Source organism: Neodiprion pinetum, chromosome 5 (assembly GCF_021155775.2).
Source record: "Neodiprion pinetum isolate iyNeoPine1 chromosome 5, iyNeoPine1.2, whole genome shotgun sequence".
NCBI lineage: Eukaryota > Metazoa > Arthropoda > Insecta > Hymenoptera > Diprionidae > Neodiprion > Neodiprion pinetum.
Genome location: NC_060236.1, coordinates 16,319,357 through 16,339,173, shown reverse-complemented (window position 1 = coordinate 16,339,173; position 19,817 = coordinate 16,319,357). Strand labels below are relative to the sequence as shown.

At 35.2% G+C, this 19,817-nt stretch overlaps 1 protein-coding gene across 7 annotated transcripts in view; it reads right to left on the bottom strand.

Annotated features, from left to right (window-relative positions):
- The window catches only part of Bruce (BIR repeat containing ubiquitin-conjugating enzyme), a 64,454-nt gene that overhangs the window by 11,640 nt on the left and 32,997 nt on the right, over positions 1–19,817 (bottom strand). For 4 of the 7 annotated variants that reach the window (XR_011177166.1, XM_046629659.2, XM_046629664.2 and 1 more), the window contains 19 exons: positions 19,637–19,763; positions 19,260–19,421; positions 17,553–17,716; positions 16,903–17,146; positions 15,697–15,997; positions 14,835–15,010; positions 14,163–14,361; positions 13,704–13,925; positions 12,175–12,699; positions 8,455–8,725; positions 7,616–7,875; positions 6,767–7,046; positions 3,943–4,328; positions 3,363–3,497; positions 2,909–3,086; positions 2,533–2,678; positions 2,114–2,356; positions 1,030–1,248; positions 625–846 (listed from right to left, as the gene is read on the bottom strand). Coding sequence is in view for 6 of the 7 variants with exons in the window: in XM_046629659.2 (XP_046485615.1) it covers positions 625–846; positions 1,030–1,248; positions 2,114–2,356; positions 2,533–2,678; positions 2,909–3,086; positions 3,363–3,497; positions 3,943–4,328; positions 6,767–7,046; positions 7,616–7,875; positions 8,455–8,725; positions 12,175–12,699; positions 13,704–13,925; positions 14,163–14,361; positions 14,835–15,010; positions 15,697–15,997; positions 16,903–17,146; positions 17,553–17,716; positions 19,260–19,421; positions 19,637–19,763 (4,460 nt within the window). In the remaining variant the exon portion in view is untranslated. The remainder of the gene's footprint in view (positions 1–624; positions 847–1,029; positions 1,249–2,113; positions 2,357–2,532; positions 2,679–2,908; positions 3,087–3,362; positions 3,498–3,942; positions 4,329–6,766; positions 7,047–7,615; positions 7,876–8,454; positions 8,726–12,174; positions 12,700–13,703; positions 13,926–14,162; positions 14,362–14,834; positions 15,011–15,696; positions 15,998–16,902; positions 17,147–17,552; positions 17,717–19,259; positions 19,422–19,636; positions 19,764–19,817) is intronic. The other 3 variants (XM_046629660.2, XM_046629665.2, XM_046629661.2) reach the window with 2 other exon arrangements.

Genomic DNA, 19,817 nt, shown 5'->3' with positions numbered 1-19,817 from the left:
CTACACCGATTTCGACGTTTGGCGGCTCAAATTAAAGCTTATTCAATTTAGGGGGCCTTTAGGAAGCGTTTTTTGTCAAAAAAAAAATGTTTAGTATTTTTTTTTTTGACGTTAAAACAAATAAAAAGAGGCAAAAAAGGTGTTTTTTTTTCAAAGGGTCCCCATTTTTTCTAAAAAGGGTTTTTTAAAAATCGGAAATTCATAAGGCCCCCCAAATTTCATCTACTTTAAGATTTTTTTTGGTTTTTTCGTTTCGGATCACTTGGCAGGGCTGTAGAGTGCCCCGCGCACACTGTCCACCGCCGCGCACGACCGTCGTCAGTGAGGGCTGGAGCTGCCATTTTGTATTATTTTTACTCGAAAAAATTTTGTAAACTTTTTAAAATATAGACAAATAAATGCCACAAAAGTTTTTTTAAAGAAATACGTATGTACTCTCAAAAAAAAAATCATGAAATTACGCACATTTTCGGGCCTCTGGACTGGAACCTCCCTTGTTGCAAAATAACGAATTTTGCTAGAAATGCCTAGTTACGTTATAGTTGGTAACTTCAATCATTGAGGTACATTTAACACTCTTTAATGAAAGATTAGAAAACATTGAAAATGGTTTTGTCACTGTACCTTTAGATTCTTTAGTGCATTGGCGTAAGGATAGGTAAAGACAAGGCTCGGAGAGAGATGTCCCACTATCTCCTGCTATTGCCAACAATTGAGCAACGGTAAGTTGCGGCGGCAACGGCACGTCTGGATGAGATATGTGAGTTAAAAACTGTTGGTTCGCAGTGTTTGGCGAACCTCCATGAAGGCTGTTAGAAGAACTTTTTCCCGCCATCGGAGTTCCGTCTGTAGATAATCAAAATGCATGGAGGATGTGTGTGAGAAATGCATGCAAAATTTGTAAAATTCGATATTCAATTCATCATCTGAATATGATGAAAAATGAGAAAGAAAAATACACATCAGCAAAGAGCATGGGAAATTGCAAATAAACAACTGTGAAGATATAGTAACAGCAAAAAGTTATACCAGGCTTTGATCGAATTCTCAGGATAGGACCGCGCGTCTGAGTTCTGTTCGATACTTCTTTGGCTCGTTTATCTTTGGCTGTATTTCCAGCAGCAACGCTGAGCGAATCTGCAACTAAAGCTAGTCCAGATTCCCATAATTCACGGGTACGACTTGTGCCAGATGCGTTGGTTTCAGTTCCCTTGCAAGATGACGGAAGCAGCGAAGGGAGCCAAGTTCCTGATTCAATCAAGTTATCCAAATGTAATCACATATTAGTAATGTATGTATATGATTAGACGGCTGTAAAAGTAAGTACATTTCAAGAAAAAATATCTTGACAGTTAATTATCCGATTCGATTCGGATTTGTTTTATGCAAGAGTAGGTATGTATATCCAGCTTTGTGAATATATTTTGGTTCGTTTGAATCAATCAACGGGAAGTGTTATTATTTCTAATTGAATAACGTCGAACATTTCGTTCGTTGACATATTTCGTGGTTTTCACGATCTCCGAAAAATGGCACAATCAATTTACTTAAAATTTGGATACAGTATTTTTGGACAATTTAACCTCTTTGGTTAAATTCCAAGGTTTCGTTTTTTGAAAATTATCATATTTTCTATGTTCACTGACTGAAAACAGTAATAAATTTTGCACGAAGAATTGGATTTAAGCTACAAACGACTGCCATTTTGTTACCAAATAACGTAAAAAGAAATTCCGTTGAAGGCAAAGAGCATAAACTATCCAAGAATATCGTCTCAAAATTCGAAGTAAATCGGTTGAGCCGTTTTCAAGATATCGAAGGCACCGCAACACATGACATAGAGCAAAATGGTTGACATTATCGTTAACAATGCTTCTCATTGATCGATTTCAACGACACCAAAAAAAATGTGTAAACATCTACAACCTTTTAAATAAAACAAACCCTAGTAAAATTGAATAAACGTCTATTGAGGTACCAATTTCCAAACTTCACCAACTTTTTCAACTGTCTAAACATGACAGACAACTAAAGGAAAAATAAACAGAATTAAACGAACATCCAAATTCACAATATTCTGTGTTCTTTGAATGAAATAAAAATCAGTTCTTACCCGATACTTGCTGTAGAATATCAGCTACAGTTGCTCGAGTAGGAAGATAAAGCAGCTGATGATAATGACCGAGTGGGTGCGCCGGGTGTGGAGGCATAGACGGCATGTTGTGCTTAGCATCAGTCATGGCGACCTTCATCGGTACTTCGGAACTAATAGCGACCGAAACTTTTTCGCCCTCCAACAGTAATTGAAGAATCAAACGGCGTGTAAATCCTGATATTCCATGCAAATATCTCATGCCTGTAAAATTGACAACATTAAATGCATAGAACAGAGTAAGTTGTTGGTTCAATAGTTGGAAGTTTTCCGTATATATCATTATTTTGTTCGATCGACAAGCGACGATTCTTATGAACTGGTGTATTGAAGTAGATATTTAGAGCAGTTGGTGGCGATTTAGTGTGACAGAAACTTACTTGGCGGTGTTCTTTGCTGTAAAATAACATCAGTTAACACCTCAGCGAGTAGTTTCTGATTCACCGGGTGACACCAACAGCATCGAGATAGGAACTTGATCATAGCACTTTCCAAGCCAGAATAAGAGACATTGGTTTCCGAACACCTGCAAATAGGATGCTAAAAAATAACCTGTGAAATACTACAACTACAAGAAATCAATCATCGAAGTAGCAGCTAAACAATTGACTGCCATATTTAAATGTTAGTTTTGGAACAAAAGGAAAAAAAAAAAATTAATTTTCAATAGCTGAAGAGAAACACAAAAATTATTGAGAATCGTTACCCATCATTGATCATACTATTTCGCACGACTTATTATCTGACTGTACAAACCTGGACAAACAGATGGAAGGATTTTGAATGGGACGATTACTGAGTAGTGACAAAAGCGGTAGCCAAAAATTTCTACCCTCTCGTCCCAACCAATCGCGCATTCTACCCTCTGAACAAAGGAGTGACAAAAACTCCAATACCATTGATATACTCTCGGGTTCTGTCATACACAATCCGTCTGAAATCACATGAAACGAATTAGTGTTTGTTGTTGTTTACTTAAAAATGCACAGAATCATTTCAGAAATATGCATAAAGTGATAAATATCGATAATATCGATATAAAACAGCAATTAATAATCAAGATCTTTAAAAATTAGTTCAACTACATAAGCATTCTTATTTATATTACAAGACTTTGAACTTAGATACAGATAGATTGAGTAATTTCCTCAAAGGCGAAAAATATTTTTTTACCTTCGATGTAATTTTATCATAACAGTATTTATCTTACCTGAATTGTTATTGGTTTGATGGGATGATTCGCCAGCTTTGTCATTGTCCGTCAAGCTTTGATTACCCATAATGCCTGTACAATATCTTACATCAGGAGCTAGTCCTTGTTTCTGTTTTTCCATGGTACAGAATTCTGTAATAATTTCAAACGAATGACGTTAAGACAGTTAAATGTTTGACATATAATAATAATTTTTAAAAAATACGTCTAATTATAACCGAACAACTGATCTGTAATACTCGTCTCCAAAGTATGACATAAGTTGGTGAATATCTGACACATTTTAAATTTTAAGCATTATAGTGTAGCATTAATAAGATAAAAATTATTCCACTTATAAGATAATATATTGATCATTAATCATTATCGTTCTATATCTTTCTCAAAGATCATGAATTTCCAGTTATATACTCTGTTGACGTAACAAATATCCAGGCAAACAATTCGGCTACTGAAGTAAAATGTATTTCTAAACAAATTAACTGAATTTTCAACGTTTACATTTCTTGATACTATCGTTACGAACTTAAGATTACGAAAATATTTACTCATTGTAAACTCGAATGCCTTTGCTTACCTGCTATGGAGGCAGTCAGAAGAGCTGGAAGACCTGAGTCTATGAGCTGCTGAGTAACCTGCGGTGATCGAGCAGCCGCAGCAACAGTGAGTAGCTGGCCTTCGGTAAGGTGCAGCCTTTTGCAATCAGGTAATACCAATCTGCAGTACCACTCTTCGGCGTCGTTTTCACTCTTCCTGTCGTCAGTTTGCCCTTCGCTTTCCTTGCGATCGTCAGATATAGAAGCAGAATGATCTGTGGCTAGATTGGGAACCAATATCCTGACTCTCTGAAGCAAGAGCGGGAACAGCGTCGGTCTCACATAGCAGAGAGCGCAAATCGCGGCGTCGATCGCTTGTTTTAATGCTGAATATGTTCCGAGTGTCAAGCTCCATTCGTATAGGGCACTGAAAAATAGATAGAGGATTAAATTAACAGAAATTAAAAGGTCTTTATCAAATATAATATGAAAATAAAAAATACTAATTCTTTGAGAAAAATATTTGGCGCATAATCGAGGAAGTCGTTCTTTATTTACGGTATTCGTCAGGTAGATTTAAACTTGAGTGAAAAATCAAAATGGCAGCTGTTTGACACACTTGAAACTTAATTTGCGCCCTAAACTAATCTTCAAAGCTAGTTCGAAATGAAATGTTATTTCACGTGAAACAAAATGACAGCACGAGCTGTTGAAGTATAAATTCACCTGTAACTAAACTCAAATAACCTTGAATTTAGCCCATGAAAATCGCTTATATGTATTGCAAAAAGAAACGAGTAACATTGGATCTTAATGTAATCATATCAGCTTTTGATTATCCTAAAAATGACTTATCAGGGTGGCCACTCAATTCCGCTCACGGAATTCCCTGACATTTCCCGGTTTTCCCTGACTAAAATCATTATTTTTCCCTAACATTGTGATGCACAATTTGTGCAGAAATCACTAAAAACTATAGTAACCTAGGTAAAGTATGGCCAAATATATTAAAGTTATAAAAGTTTTTAAAAGTTGTTCATTCCGTTCATTATGATTTTTGAAAGTTGACAAAAAATGAAAATTTCCATTTGCTTGGTCTTGTTAAGTATATATTTAAGAAGGGGCTCCAAGAAGCGAAATATTTTTAGAGCTATTATTTGAACATTTATGCTGTTTGCAATGAAAATCGAGGTTCGAAGAATTATGACTAATTAACGAATGTGTTACTTTTTGAAAAATATACTTAAAAATTTTTTTCCAACGGGACATTTTTCTTTCAAGCGTTAAGAATACACCACAATTTATCCAAATTTTTAAATTGATATTTAATACAGCAAAACAATTATTTTAGGCGATGTACTGTCTAGACGCGGCGCGTCTATGCCGTAACAGTTGCGCACAGCCCTATGTTCAGCGTTCAATTAAAATTACTGATACTGAAGATGGAATTCCGGGTGCTTGTACTTTTTTATTGGAAATTTCCTCCTCTTTAAGGGATCGTCTCAGTGTGAAATTTTCGAAAAATTGTTTTTTTTTTTTTGCATTATCGTATAGTATGCACTGTTCTAAACATTCTCTCAAATTTTTAAATCGAAATTCAAATTATTACGGTCGCTACAGCGTTTCTTGTAGAAAGGGAACGGGTTTTCTACCTGCGCGAGTACTAAGGTGCTTAGGTTCTATAACCTTGCAGAATAAACTGTCCAAGCATTTCAGTTCGTTTTTGACATCCACCACGGATAGACGTACGAGAGAAACCCCTAAGAAAAAAATCAAGACCTGGCATCGCCGATTGATCGTAAGTAAACGATTTATATAAACTTTTCCAACTTCAATCTTTAAACGCGTTTTTCTCAGAATGGTGTTTTTCAAAACGGTTTCCACTCTCAAAGGAAGAGTTTTAAAGATATCTAGTTCCAATTTCGGGAGAATATTTTAAACGTCATTCTTTATCGCGCTATGGAAGCTTTTTTTTTTTTTTTGAAAACTTCCTATTTTTTTTACGAAAAACTGTCGAAAAAAAGGGCCACATTCGACACTTTTTGTTCAAACCGCCGCCATTTTGTCAAATTTGAAAAAAAAAAACCCCTCCATAGCGCGATAGCGACTTTCCTACAGATCAATAATCTTTTTGAAATTTTTTTTTGAGATCAAAATTGCGGCCGTCATCGTGGAAACCGTGCAGCACCTTTTTTTTTCACGTGAGATTACAACAATTTATACAACAATGATGCACTCAATAAATAAACTTTAAAAAAATCATTTTGTATTCTTCATAAACGTATTTATTTATGAAAAAGAAAACCGGACCGATTAGTTTATTTGAACATTAAAAAAAAAATTCGCGAAAATCAGTGATTTTTCGGAGGGTCACACTGAGACGATCCCTTAAGAATCTTTTTAAAATTTTCGCTAGCGCTTTTACTTTTTGAGTTATTGCCAAAAATCTGAGGCTTCGTTTTTTCTAGACTATTAGGCGTCGGTGAACTTGCGTCTCCACACGCAGTGACGGCCATAGATAAATCAAACCGATGTCTGCTCGTACTACTGAATTCATGTGACAATCAGCAACTAAGCTTATAATCGTCGATAAGAAGAGAAGAAAAATTGTGACGATGCGGTGATAGCATCTCAATTTTATGGACAAAGCTTTTGAAATCCGTGAGTTCTGTAAAAAGTCCCTGACCAACCAAAAAATTTCCTGACATTTCCCTGACTTTTCCCTGACATACAAAATTCCCTGACATTTCCCGGTTTTCCCGGTTTTCCAGACGGGTGGCCACCCTGCTTATAGCCGCCACATTTAGTTGGTAACAAAAAGTGTTATAACTGATATTCGACAACGAATGAATAAAAAATTCTTACTTGAATAACTCGTTAGTCAACAAACTTTGCAGATCATAATTGAGATCGTTTCGTTTGTGAGCTTTCCATATGATAGCAGAAATAGAATGAACATATACGGCTGATGGTGAGGCTGGGTTAGCACTGGTGTTGAACCTTGTGACCGCGTTGGTCGCCGAATTGTAGAGCCAAGAAAGCACTGCCAAAATTCTTGCTTCGGTTCCCTCATCTTGGACACAGCACAGTTGTTGCAATAATTCCACTACCAATTGAACCGTTGATATTTGTTGATTTCCAGCTGCTACAGATCGGCAAAAATAAAAATCTTTCATGGGTATAAATATCAACGATATTCGGTAAATTTATGATTTGGAGTATGGTGTTAAAGTATAGTCAGCGGTTCAAGTTTGTGTAATATAGAGAGTAATTTTAAAGTTGCGATTAATATGCAGCCTTTATGTATTACATTTTTTTACTATACACCCAAAAAATATCGTTATGAGTACAACATGACAATTACTTTTGCAGCTGTAACCAGAAAATTTGGTCTGCGTTACTATTCACATTTGTTTATATTCTCTGTTAGTATATTTTCTTGTAACTGTTGCGATTATTTCATGTTAGTACGACGATAAATTGATCTTAAGACTTGAATTAACTGAGAAAATGTAGCCTACCAAACAGACTTAATATTGCGATAGCCAGTAAAATTTAGTAATGATGACTATAATTATATTAAATAGTTACCTGTATCAGATTTTCGTGTAATGCAAACAATAATGAACCGTTACTTTAATGATACCGATTTTACTAGAATAAAAGAGGATGCAGTTGATTTATCGTAATATATCAAAGAGATAATATTATTACCTTGAAGTAGGACAGTCGATCTGTTATTCAGTAAGAAATTGATTAGGCGTAAGCCGAGATCTCGGGAGTGAAGACCCAACTGTAGAAGAACTCTTTCTAAATTGGGAGTGAACAGAGACGGAGCTGGAAGTAGCAGCAGATTACAGCAGGCCTCCATTAATCCTTCGACCGACGCTGCTGAGTTTAGTACATTCTCTGCTAAACTGCTGTTCGACATGCTGACTGAGAGGCACTGATGTACTAGTCGAAGCCAGCCTAAGCTGTAAGAGGATTATTTCATTTTTGAGTAAACATGACACAATCAATCGTTACACCAGTTTGAACACTTAATTTGGATTTTGGCTTTTTTCGCTTTCCCTGACCAAAATAACGCTTTTTCCCTAATTTCTTTCACTTCTATGTATCGAATTGTGCTACACTTTTGATATGTTTTCAAACACGTCGTAATTGAATGGTTCAGTACTTAAAAACAGAGAGTTGTAAGTACTGATGAACATAAAGTTTTGATCTGTAGGATATATTTATATATCGTTGTTAATTCTATCATCGTCTTCTTAGTAATGAACATTGACAATCGAGCGAGTATAGCGAGCGTTAAAGATGATGAAAAATTAGTTAAAATGACTAGTACTAGTTTGTAAATTCATAAATCGCATTGAACATCATATATTGCGAAATTTCCCACGAAGAACGGCATTTGCTAATATTCATCATAACAAATATAAAATTCCTTGACATTTCCCGGATTCCCAGGTTTTCCAGCCACATGCCTACCGTATTAATAAGTTCACTATTAATCAGAAAAATGAACATAGGACAACGTTGTTTTGACAATTTACCTAGTTTTTGTTAGCTGTTCCTCGTCTATGGCCTCAGTGGTTGTTTTTACTTCACCAAAAGCAGTTGTTCCCAATAATCGTATCTGACTCAATCCAATGTTGGTAGAATCTCGCGGCTTGTAGAGTCTCACCAAGACCGCTGTTGCCACTTCTGGTTGCGATAAGGTTAATCTTATGAATGTCAGCCCAGCTGTAGGCATTGGTGGACACACAGGAGTTAAAGTTGAATTTCCTTCCCTCGATATTTCCAAAGCGACCGCAGATGGGCAAGCTGTGAAATATTTGATTAAAAGTTTCAGTCGTTGCTGGGGCAGGTAGAATAAAGGAAACTTAGAGAGGCAGATTCAGGGTGTCTAGCGTCAATTGGCGATCCAATTCCCTGACATTTTCCGGTTCATAGCATATTTTAACTCTGCTCAAAAAAACAATGGCACTTTTCTGATCCAAATTCATTGAATTATACGCATAGTATATTTATTGTAAGTTGAAATAATCCATGTTTATCAAACTTAATTTAATTTGACTAGAGTAGAAAATACAATGTCGTAAATGTTTTTGAGTGAAAGAAAATTATACCTAGTCATCGATTTAATTCGAAAAATTTTACATTCCTCATCAAATTGACAAAAGCTCAAGTTTAATTAATTAATAGAAAAAATGTAAAGAATTCTACTTTTTCAAATTGCGTTAAATTTCCCAGTCTTATAGAAATTCCGTGGCACTAGACACCTTGTCGCCCACGTATCCCTGCTCACGTAGCAACTAAACGGATCTTAAATTCGGAAAAATAATGGTAAAAAAATTTCTAGGTACTACAATTCGATTCTATGTGAAATACGCAAGTCAATGATGACAGATAAATTTTATTAACTGTTTGAGTCATAGTGTTAGAAGCAAATTGATTAAAAAAAGAATCGTTAAAATTGAAGGAATAATTCATTTTCGAGAAAGTCACCAGTCTACATATATACAGTGAAACTTCTATAAACGAACAGCTCCTACAACGGATTCCTGTTCACAACGGACAGTCTAACCTCTCCACAAACACAATTTACACGTTAATATTGTTCAGAATAGCGGACACTCCTCAATAACGGACAATATTTTTAGTCCCGAAGATGTCCGCTATTGAGAGGTTTCACTGTACATGTTTTGCATAAATTATAAGTTTTTGTGGTGGCTGATTACGAATCTGTAATCAGAGTTTAAAAATCCAAGATGGCGAAAGGAAATTTCAAATTAGATGGAATCAGGAGAAAAAACTCTTTCAGCGGTTTTTGGGTTGCTGATTACGAATCTCAAATCAGATTAAAAAAATTCAGTGGAGCGAATCCAAACAGCGGCCTCGAAAACCCCCGCATAGTTTTTCTACTGATTTCGATAAAATTTGAAATTTTCATCCGCCATCTTCAATGTTTGAACTTTGAATTCAGATTCGTAACTAGTGACCCCAAAAACCTTAGAATACTATCATATACGATATAATATATGTATTTTTAAAAAAACCAATGTCTGTCTGTCTGTTTACCCCGTAAACATTGCTGTACCATTCATCCACGAAAATTTCTGAATTTTAGAAATGGATGTTTCCTTGTTAGTCCCGTATGCGTTCCTTTAGCATTGCGAAGGTTTGTGAATTAGTACAACCATTTTACAATAGGTGGCGGGCGAGTCTTTACAACAAATGACCGTATTTCACAGTTTCCAGAACGATTGAACCGATTTTGATTTTTTTTTTTTTCTCCGAGTAGGTACAACCACCCCCCTCACACAAAGTAATTCTGGTGGTCGTTGAAATGTCGCCAGCCGTTAATGGCGCTGGTAGTCAAGCCACGTAGATGTATAGGGGGCATTCCACGTCAAACCAACCCTTCATTAGCCTGACCCTCTGGGATTTTGAAAACTAATGGATTTTCGGTTGGTTTGGGTCAAAAATGAAACCTCTATTTTTTTAAAAATTTTCCGCCATTATGAAAAAGTGTGACAAAAATGAAGATGGACATTTTGAAAATCGATGACATTTTTTAGGAAACATCCAAACCTCGAAAACACATCTTTTCGTCGTGATTCGAAAATGAGATGAAAATGCTGAAACCTTTTGTTTTTTTTAATGTTTGTACATTGAAAAAAAAAAATTCACTAATTTTAAATGGTGGTTCTTCATGGTAGAAAATTAAATAAAATGAAACTTCGTCTTGGTAAAATTAGATTTTCTTTTTGGTTGAAGTGTAAAACGACGAAAACGATGCTCAATCAACAGGAACCTTCACTAAAATGTATTAGTTAAGCAAAAAAATTACGTAATTGTTATTATATTTCAATATTCTTATCATAGAATTGTTTATTTCAAAGAAAACGAGTGAATAATATACCTAAGAATAACCTGTTATATAGTTTTAATTCAATAAAACACACTTATATTGATTATTTTTATTGTGAAAGGATTCGATATATTTTACTCGAAGAGGAAGACAAATATTGTTTAACAACTACGGTACCATCTACTTTGGGGATAAGGCATTGTGCTTGTTGCAATTTTTTTCTTTACTAATATTTAAAAAAGTTTTTCAATCGTTGGTAACTCATTGTTATAAAATTCACCATTTGAATATTGAACAGCAATATTCGCAAGATTTTTAGCCCAATCATAAAGCTCCTTTGCTGTCTTAAATATGAAAAAAATCAATTTGACAATGCCTAATGACTTACGTCAAAGATATCTGTATTATTCACTAGTTTTCTTTGAAATAAACAAATCTATGAAAAGAATATTGAAATATGATAACAATTACGTCATTTCCCTGAATAACTAATGTATTTCATTGATGCATCATTGCATATTGAAGCATCTTGATTGAGTTTTTCCTATTTTTCTTCGAATAGAATATCGTTTTCACAGTTTTACTCTTGAATTAAAACGAAAATCTAATTTCACCAAGGCAACGTTTCTTTATAATTTATTTTTTACTATGCAGAACCACCGTTTAAAATTAGGAAAAAATATTTTTTTCAGAAGCAACAGATTAAAAAAAAAAAATCTTTCTTACCATTTTCAGCCCATTTTCGAATCATGATGAAAAGATGTGTTTTTGAGTCCTTGATTTCGCAAAAAAGTTTCATCAATTTTCAAAATGTCCATCTTCATTTTGGGTTGCCACACTTTTCCATAATGGCAGAAAAATGTTGAAAAATTAGAGGTTTCATTTTTGACCTGAACGAACCAAAACATCTATTAATCATCGAAATCCCAGAGGATCAGGCGAATAAGGGGTTGGTTTGACGTGGAATGCCCAATAGGTATGCATGAGCGACTACGCTGGCGACATTACGTGACGATATTTTCATAGTAGGATAGCCGCCAGTGTCCGGGGGATGGCCACGTCTGTTCAGGTTTGAACAGATATATTTCATTACAACCAGATGAAGTTTTGGAGAAGTAACGATATTTGTAAGCCAAATCAGAACGGGATTATATACTTAAGCAAACGCCGACTCAGCTCTTAAACATAGAGGTTAGGTTAGATTTGGTTCTAGATTGAGTCAGTTATTATCAACCTTCATTCAAATATTCTTAACTGTAAGCAAGATTTTTTTATCTGAATAGAATTTTCATTTTATCATATTAAATTTGGATGCGGGCGAAGCTGCAACGGGCAGCTGGTCTTGTTATAAAAGTTGACTCGGCACAATGATGGGTGACTCAAAGGGTTAAACACTCACTGGCCAGTGCTGTGAGATGAGGTTGCAGCTCAACTTCTCTGAGCAGAATCGCACAAGGTAATGTGACAGTCAAATCGACCCAAGCTTCGTCAGGATAAAAATGATAGGACCATGCAGCTGTTCTGGCTCTTTTGTGCGGAGCAGCACTCTGAATTAGAACATCGGCAGGTTGGGCAGTAGGATTTGACCAAGATATCGTTCCGAGTGGTGCAAAATTTAGTAATCCATCCTCATAAGATTCCAGAGAGTTAGGTGACTTTTTATTGCTCGCGGCGACATGGGCAAAATGTGGCGAGTTTGAAAGATGCTGCATGACAAGTGCGATCACGCCAGGTGATGCTGAATTACTGCCGCTACTGCTGCTGCTTGCTTTTACCAAATTGTTGCACAGCACTTTTACACCTCCCATACTGGTGAATACCGCCAAAGATGCCTCGTTGTCGAGCACCCTTAATATGTACCAGAGCAGGGGCTCTGATAACTGCATTACGCCCAATTGTCGCTCTCCTTCGATTTGTCCGCACGCTGTTTAAACGAGTTGCAACATTACAAAAATTAAGAAAAGGTGACTGAATTTTGGGATATTTCTTCAACTCATTTACATGAATTTGGAGTCAGTATTCTTGGATAGTTTATTCTCTTTGCCACAATCCTACTTTTTGTGTAATTTATTTAGTCATCATATTTTTGTCCCGAGTTGCTTTCTAAGTTCAATTTTTTTCTTTTTCTACACAGCCTAACTCTACGTAATAATAGTTATTACTTTTATGTGATCATTAAATCTCTTTAATACATAAAGAGTCCTAAATTTTATTAGGATATGATTGCCATTTTCAGTTCATATGATGCGTTGTAAATACGAAATTCATGTAGCTTGGGAAATTTTTTTTCTGTATGTTTCAATAATAAATAAAAATTTTTATATCAACTGAATGAAAAAAGTTATAAATTGCTTACGAAAAACCGAATTTCAACTTCAAACGGTAACCACTTTAGTAAAACAAAATATTTAACGAAAGTTCGGTTCATGGAAAAGAGGACAGCCTAACGAAAGACACTGTCTCCAAATTTGAATTGAATTGATTGAGCAGTTTTCAATATATTGGCGTACAACAAAATATGCCAGCAAGCAAAATTAACGTTATTATCAATAACAATGCTTTCTCTTAGTAGATTCTAATAGAAAAAATGTATAAACAAAGCTCAATCAGCATAATTTTGACTTAAACAAATCCCAATCGAATTGAATAGTTGGTTGTCGAGATATAAATTCCCAATTTACCCACTTTTTCAATCTGCTACTTATAACATAATTAAATGATCTACGTAATAATCTCAGAAGCAACATACGTGATACTGGATAAATACCAAATGCGATTCCTGTTCGTTCATTTCACTCGTATCAAATTGCATACAAAATTTTATTTCTGATATCGTTTTAGTAATTTCTATGCTTGTGACTTGAATTTGATACATTGAATCCAAAGACAGAAAACTTTGATGACACCTGACATCTTGTGAATACTCACATGACGCAAGATACTGATAAAGCGGATTCAGAACCAGTGAAGGGCTACTGGATTTTCTGGTAAGTGTGGATAGTAGTTGGAAAGTAGCATCAGGAATCGACGAAGGATCCCCTAATTCCGTAGTTGCTCCAGCACCTTCCCCCAGCAGCATAGCCAAAGAAGATCCTGTGCTATGGCCAAGAGCGCCCAAAAGCCTCATCATTGTCGGTTCGTGCTGCAATACTGTAAAGAACATCATGTTCTTAAAATTAATTATAAAGTAATGCGGGTAAAGTCGATCATAAAACACATCATTTTTTATTTAAATGACGTCTGGAATGACTAAATTCAACTTTTAATGAACTATTTGAAAACAAACAAATAAATAAATGTAAATATTTTACATTGCAAATTTTTAGAAACTATATTGATGGAGGTTAAGTAATAGCAACAATAAAATCAGGTCGAAGAAATATTTACCGGTATCGGCGACACATGGAACGCGTTTGGCAGTGTTAGGCTGATGAATTCTATAAGAGGTTTGCTGTTCGGCAACTTTGCTCTCATCCGTCTGAGAGGTGTTCAAGTTTTCCTGTTCAACGCTGCTGTTTGAACTACATCTTGGTGTCGCTTCACCCATCTCCATATCTGATGCACTTTCTTGTCTGGTCGGTCTGGCCTGATTTACAGAAAAATGGATTGACATAAATTTAATTCCATTACTAGAATAATGAAGAAAGTTGCAAGAGTGTCAGGTATTAGTGCTGGAAAGAACTAAAGGTCTGAAATCTTATTGAATTCGAAAAAATGCGGACAATATCAGTTGCAAGAATGAATCAAGAATAACGTATGATGACTGAGTATCGCCTCTTCTATTTTGGCATATGAAAACGCAAGTTTCTACACTCTATAGATATAATGTATAATATAATACATTTAGAGTATGATGTGTGAGCAAAAAAAAGCTATATATTTGATTATAATGCATGACAAGCATGATAATTTGAATATTTAGTTTAAGGTAGTCTCAATTTTAGAAATTAATGGTTTTGGTACTGTGTACATTTTTTTCTTGATAGAACAAATGAATAATTGAGTTAATAAATAACTTCAACTTTGTGTACAAAAATGCAATTGGCGTTTTTTACTTACGTTGGGAAGAGGCGTTTGAATAAGTTTGCAGACTAATTTGATAAGTGCAACGACTAAAGTGTCCCAAGATGCCGGCCGACCTTGCCTCGAATCTCCACCAAGAACGCACGCGAACAAGCCTCCGAATCCTCCGGACTGACTGCCGTTATCAACAGCACCGCCGCATTGTGCTCCAACTATTTTCAAGAAATAATGAAAAAGGTGATAAAATTAGGATCGTTACGTTTGTTTAACCCGAACGTTTTCCGACTGCTTCCAGAGTATTTAGGCATAATAAACGAAATCATTACTTTTCAGGATTATTTTGAAGCCCATCAGAATGAAATCTGTAGTTGACACGAGATGAAACAGACAGTGGTAAAGATAACTGTGGGAAATTATTATTCGCTGTCATTGTTTAATCAATGTTAAAGACTAAATATCAAAATTGCCATCAAACCATTTTAAGAATAATCAAAAAATATCACGTAAAAGCGAACAATAATTACGTTACAAATACGTGGATTGAACATTTCAAACCAATCTTGGTTAAATTATACGTTACCCACAATTTTCATGTACGAATTCGAATTTGGTATCATCCTAGTTTCACTTGAAAAAATCAATCCATAAATATTGTAGAAAATGTTGAGAAATCCGGACTTTTAGACAACGGTACGAGTAGTCATTTTATGTAGGTAAGAATAGGTAAAGTATATGTTCCCTTTTATGGAAAAAATAAAAAAAAAAATGTGCCACATTATTCACGATATTCCATGACTTTTTTAATGAAATTTCCTGAAAATACCGGATTTTTCAAGTTGTATAACAACCTTGTAAATATAATGCGATGAAACTAATTTCGTTAAAAAATTTCACTGACCACCAGAACCCCTGACGTAAGAGGATACCAAGACGCCGACACATTCCGAAATGCTCATCGCAGTTCCCAGGTCCGTATTGGCGAAGTTGAGATTGATGAGAGAAGTGATGAGTTTGCATTGAGCATCTAGTGGACCTCGACGTGCAACTAGAGCCCCTCCGGGTTGTACGAGTTGATAAACAACCCAAAGCAAAAGTTCTTTCAAAGCGTTGCCTAATGAACTGCTGGGCGATATAACATCACATCGCATTTCAAGCCTCACCAAGAAATCTTGCAATGCTTGACAGACGGTTGGTCCCGCCTGATAATAATAGAGATAAATGGAAAATATTAGTAGGAATGATTTAACTAAAGATTTTTATATTCATTGGAAGGTGGCCACTTGTTCGGCTTTAAACATTGTTCAACTTTTCCATGTTTTTCTGAACCGAAATTAAACTTTTTCTGTGACATCTTGCATTTGGAATTGAATATAATCACATTCGGTGAAAATTTTTCTGTGTTTCTTGATTCTGGTTTAGTAATAAGAGAAATTAAAGATCGTGAGCTGTAATAACAGAAATATGATACAACAAAGGTTTGAAAATGTAACTGAAGGTAATCAAGTTAAGTTTAGTTAATATAATACTCCCTTATTGCAGAAAAAATCAGAAAATCATAAATTTTAGTTATAATAACACAATGATCGATGAATTTGAAAAGGCCCCATTGTGCAATTATTTTGAGAATAATAAAATCACATAGTTTGACTGATTTTAATGAACTAGAGCTGAATTTGTCCATCAATAAGTTCTTTACGAGCCAAGAAAGTTGTATTTTCTATTTGGTATTTTAGTTGATCAAAAAAACATAATCACTGTAATCATCGTAAGTGATGAATGGAAAACCAATGCCTTAATAGAAAATACTTCACTGTCATGCAAAATACTAAAAACGGAGCGAGCACAGGGAATGAATAATAATGTAAAAAAAATTTGAGCGAGGGTAACGAGCGATCAAATCTCCAAACAATAAGTTTAAACTTTTATTAATAGTCAAAACATTTAGCAAATCGCATCAAACATCATATTTACGCGAAATTTACATGGAGAACTGCAAGTATTAGCTAAAATTTCCTAACATTTCCTGGTTTCCTGGATCTTTCAACAGAAAAGTGACCATCTTGTAATCGACGAAATAGTCGTCATTTAAAATGTACATATTTACCATTACATACTGCTTATCCATAGTGTCAACGTTCAGCCCATTGCCTGAGAAAAGGCGCAGCAGCATGGGGCCGATGTTCGGTTCTTTTATAATGCAACTGGCCATGCCGCCGACGAGACCGTCGAGCGGTTGGCTGCTGTTTGTTACATCTATACTTTCCGTGGTTGTTTTTAGAGGTTGATTACTCGCGAGAGTCAAACATTGCAGAGCGAGACACCAAACACGGAGCGATACTCCTGGATGCCTGCAAAAAGGTTAAAATAATAATCGGTTGATCAAAATGTGGATACAATATCTCTCGAAGAGATTCACATACACTATATTCAACGGATGAGAAGTTCTATTTATAACGGGACGGGTATTATTTTAAAAACGAATACTGTGGCTTTTGAGTTATTGGCAGGAATCTTGAAGCTTTTGAATAAGGAAGCATAGATCTAATTCAAAAATTTTTAACCCAAAGTATCATGTTTGGCAAGTCATAAAAACGTTAGTATTTGAAGCATAATTTTCGGAAATTGTATCTAAGCTTCAATTTGATTTTCTGAGGAGAAAAAAAAAAATCGAAATCATGATCAGCAACTGGAGTTTCGTTGAGAAAAATCTGTTGTCTTAGGAAAATTTCTGAAATATTAATTTGTAATAATTACCAAGATAGCGCAGATATCAGGCCCGAAATCGCTGCAGAGCTTAGAGGTATCGCTGGCAGTAAAGAAGGATCGAACAGGCTTGAATTGCTTGACGGTTCGGAAACACCGTCCAAATTCAAGGTCAACCATAATTGCAGTACAAGTTGCAAACTTGTACCCATATTCTGTTTGAAAATAAATTAAGTAAAATCATATCCATGCTTGACATTGCACAGAAGATAAAACAATACAAGTTTCACGTCAATGTCCTCCAGGATATTCCTATTCCAATCAATTTTTCAATAAAAGTTTTACCAATTATATAACAACGCCATTTATGTTCAATCAAGAGCATTTAAAGAGAATCGTTTTGATTCGGTTTGTCATATTTTCTTAAAATTGGCAACATTTTTTAATAGCTGGATTTAGTTTTATGAATGAATAAAAAAGGAGGAATTAAGTAGTATGGCAGAAAAATTTCAACCTTAAGGGACAACACCACTGTGATGGTTTCAAAAAATCGAAATTTTGAAAACCATTTAAAAAAATGTACAATACTTTTAAGATTAAGATGCCGTTAGACCCAGGTCGAAAAAATAATTATTTTCATAGATATTGAATATTTTGTGGAGCGGTGCAGCGCTCCGCGCTGCGTCGGTCTCAACGCGAAAGTTGAAACAATTTGGGCCGATGATTATCCCCAACATCTCCAAAACTTTCATGAGGCTTCTCAAGCCATCATTGAACACTAATACCGCGATATCAGTTGCAATATCAACGATTTTTTTGCCTCCAGAGTGGGACAAATTAACAAACCTAAAACTTTGAACGCGTTTTTCTTGAAACCACTTTTTTGAGTGCAGCCCGCAGCAAAACTCGAGGAATTTTTATCCGATCGACTTCAAATTTTTACTGTATCAATGAAAATACATTATCTAATGTACTATATAGGATTTTTTCGATATCTCATTAATAATAAAAGTTATAGCCTATTTTCGACGAGAAATTTTGCTCAAAAATCATTCTTTAATTTCAAAAGCGTGCCTATTTTTTAAAAATCAATTTTTTTCCAAATCCCTACGTACTACACTTCAAAATATCATATTATTAACTAAAACACTGCGTATTTTTTTTAAGCCGACGTTGAAGAGAGTTTTTCTGCGTGCCGCGAACCACTGCGGAGACAACAGCACCTGACGCGGGAGGTTCCCCAGCGCCACCATGCGGCGTGAAAAATGAGTAAAAAATGTTTTTTGAAGAATTAATAAACAAGAAAGAAAATGCAAAAAAAAAATTTTCGAATATCTTACGTTTCCCACAAAAAAAAATTGTTGAAAAATGTAAAAAAAACAGGGGGTCACAGTGGTGTCGTCCCTTAATCGTCGGTAATAACTTCGGAACGAGCTAGATTTAGTGGTAAAAAAAATTGAGCACCTTCAATTTTTTAGAAATCGATGTACGATCAAAGGGGTAAGAAAAAAGTAATGTAAACGAAGCAACGCATTATTAGACAAAAACCTAATTATAAAAATTTACAGAATAGAAGTAGTATTTCAAGATACTTCGAAAACCGCCGGGACGCACTTTATTTCTTTCGAGCAAAGAGCAATATTCATTGAAAAAGATTCCTTTACATTGTACCGTTTCTGTAATTCTGTACGATTCGCGAATTTTTAAAAATAGTACTTCTGTTTCTATGAAAAAATTGCCCGTTCTTACTTCACTTACTTGTAGGTACAAATCTGTAAATATTTTTTCGAAACAGCGTGTCAGCATATGCAGACTAGACGGAACTGAATCATTCGTGTTCCAATTGTCTTGAGTTCTGTCTGTCCAGCCTGAATTTCTCAATGCTTCCGACTGCGTGTAGCGACTCGATTCCGAATGCACCTGTTGTAAAGTTGTAGTAAAGACGAGTTAGTCGAGCCAAATGCAAGCTGAGTGACAATGTAAGTTGAAAGCGAAACTTTTTTCATAGTTTGAATAACGTTTTGTTTTCTCGTAGAGGATTAGATAATGGTATAAAAGCCAGAATGTTCATATTGTAAGCTTCTCGCTTCTATGACTTATTCATTCAAAGTTCGAATGAGTTGAATAAGACGTACTTGGATTGTCGCATTAACACTCAGCGGTAAGTTGCATGCACCCAGAGTTGACAATCTCCTTAGAGCAATTTCGACCCCTGTTTCAACACCATATTCGAGTCTCGTATCAACGGCCAGAGAAATGCTGCTAAAATTGAATTGTTGTTCTCATTAGTTTAGTTGAATTCAAATTTTATTAAAA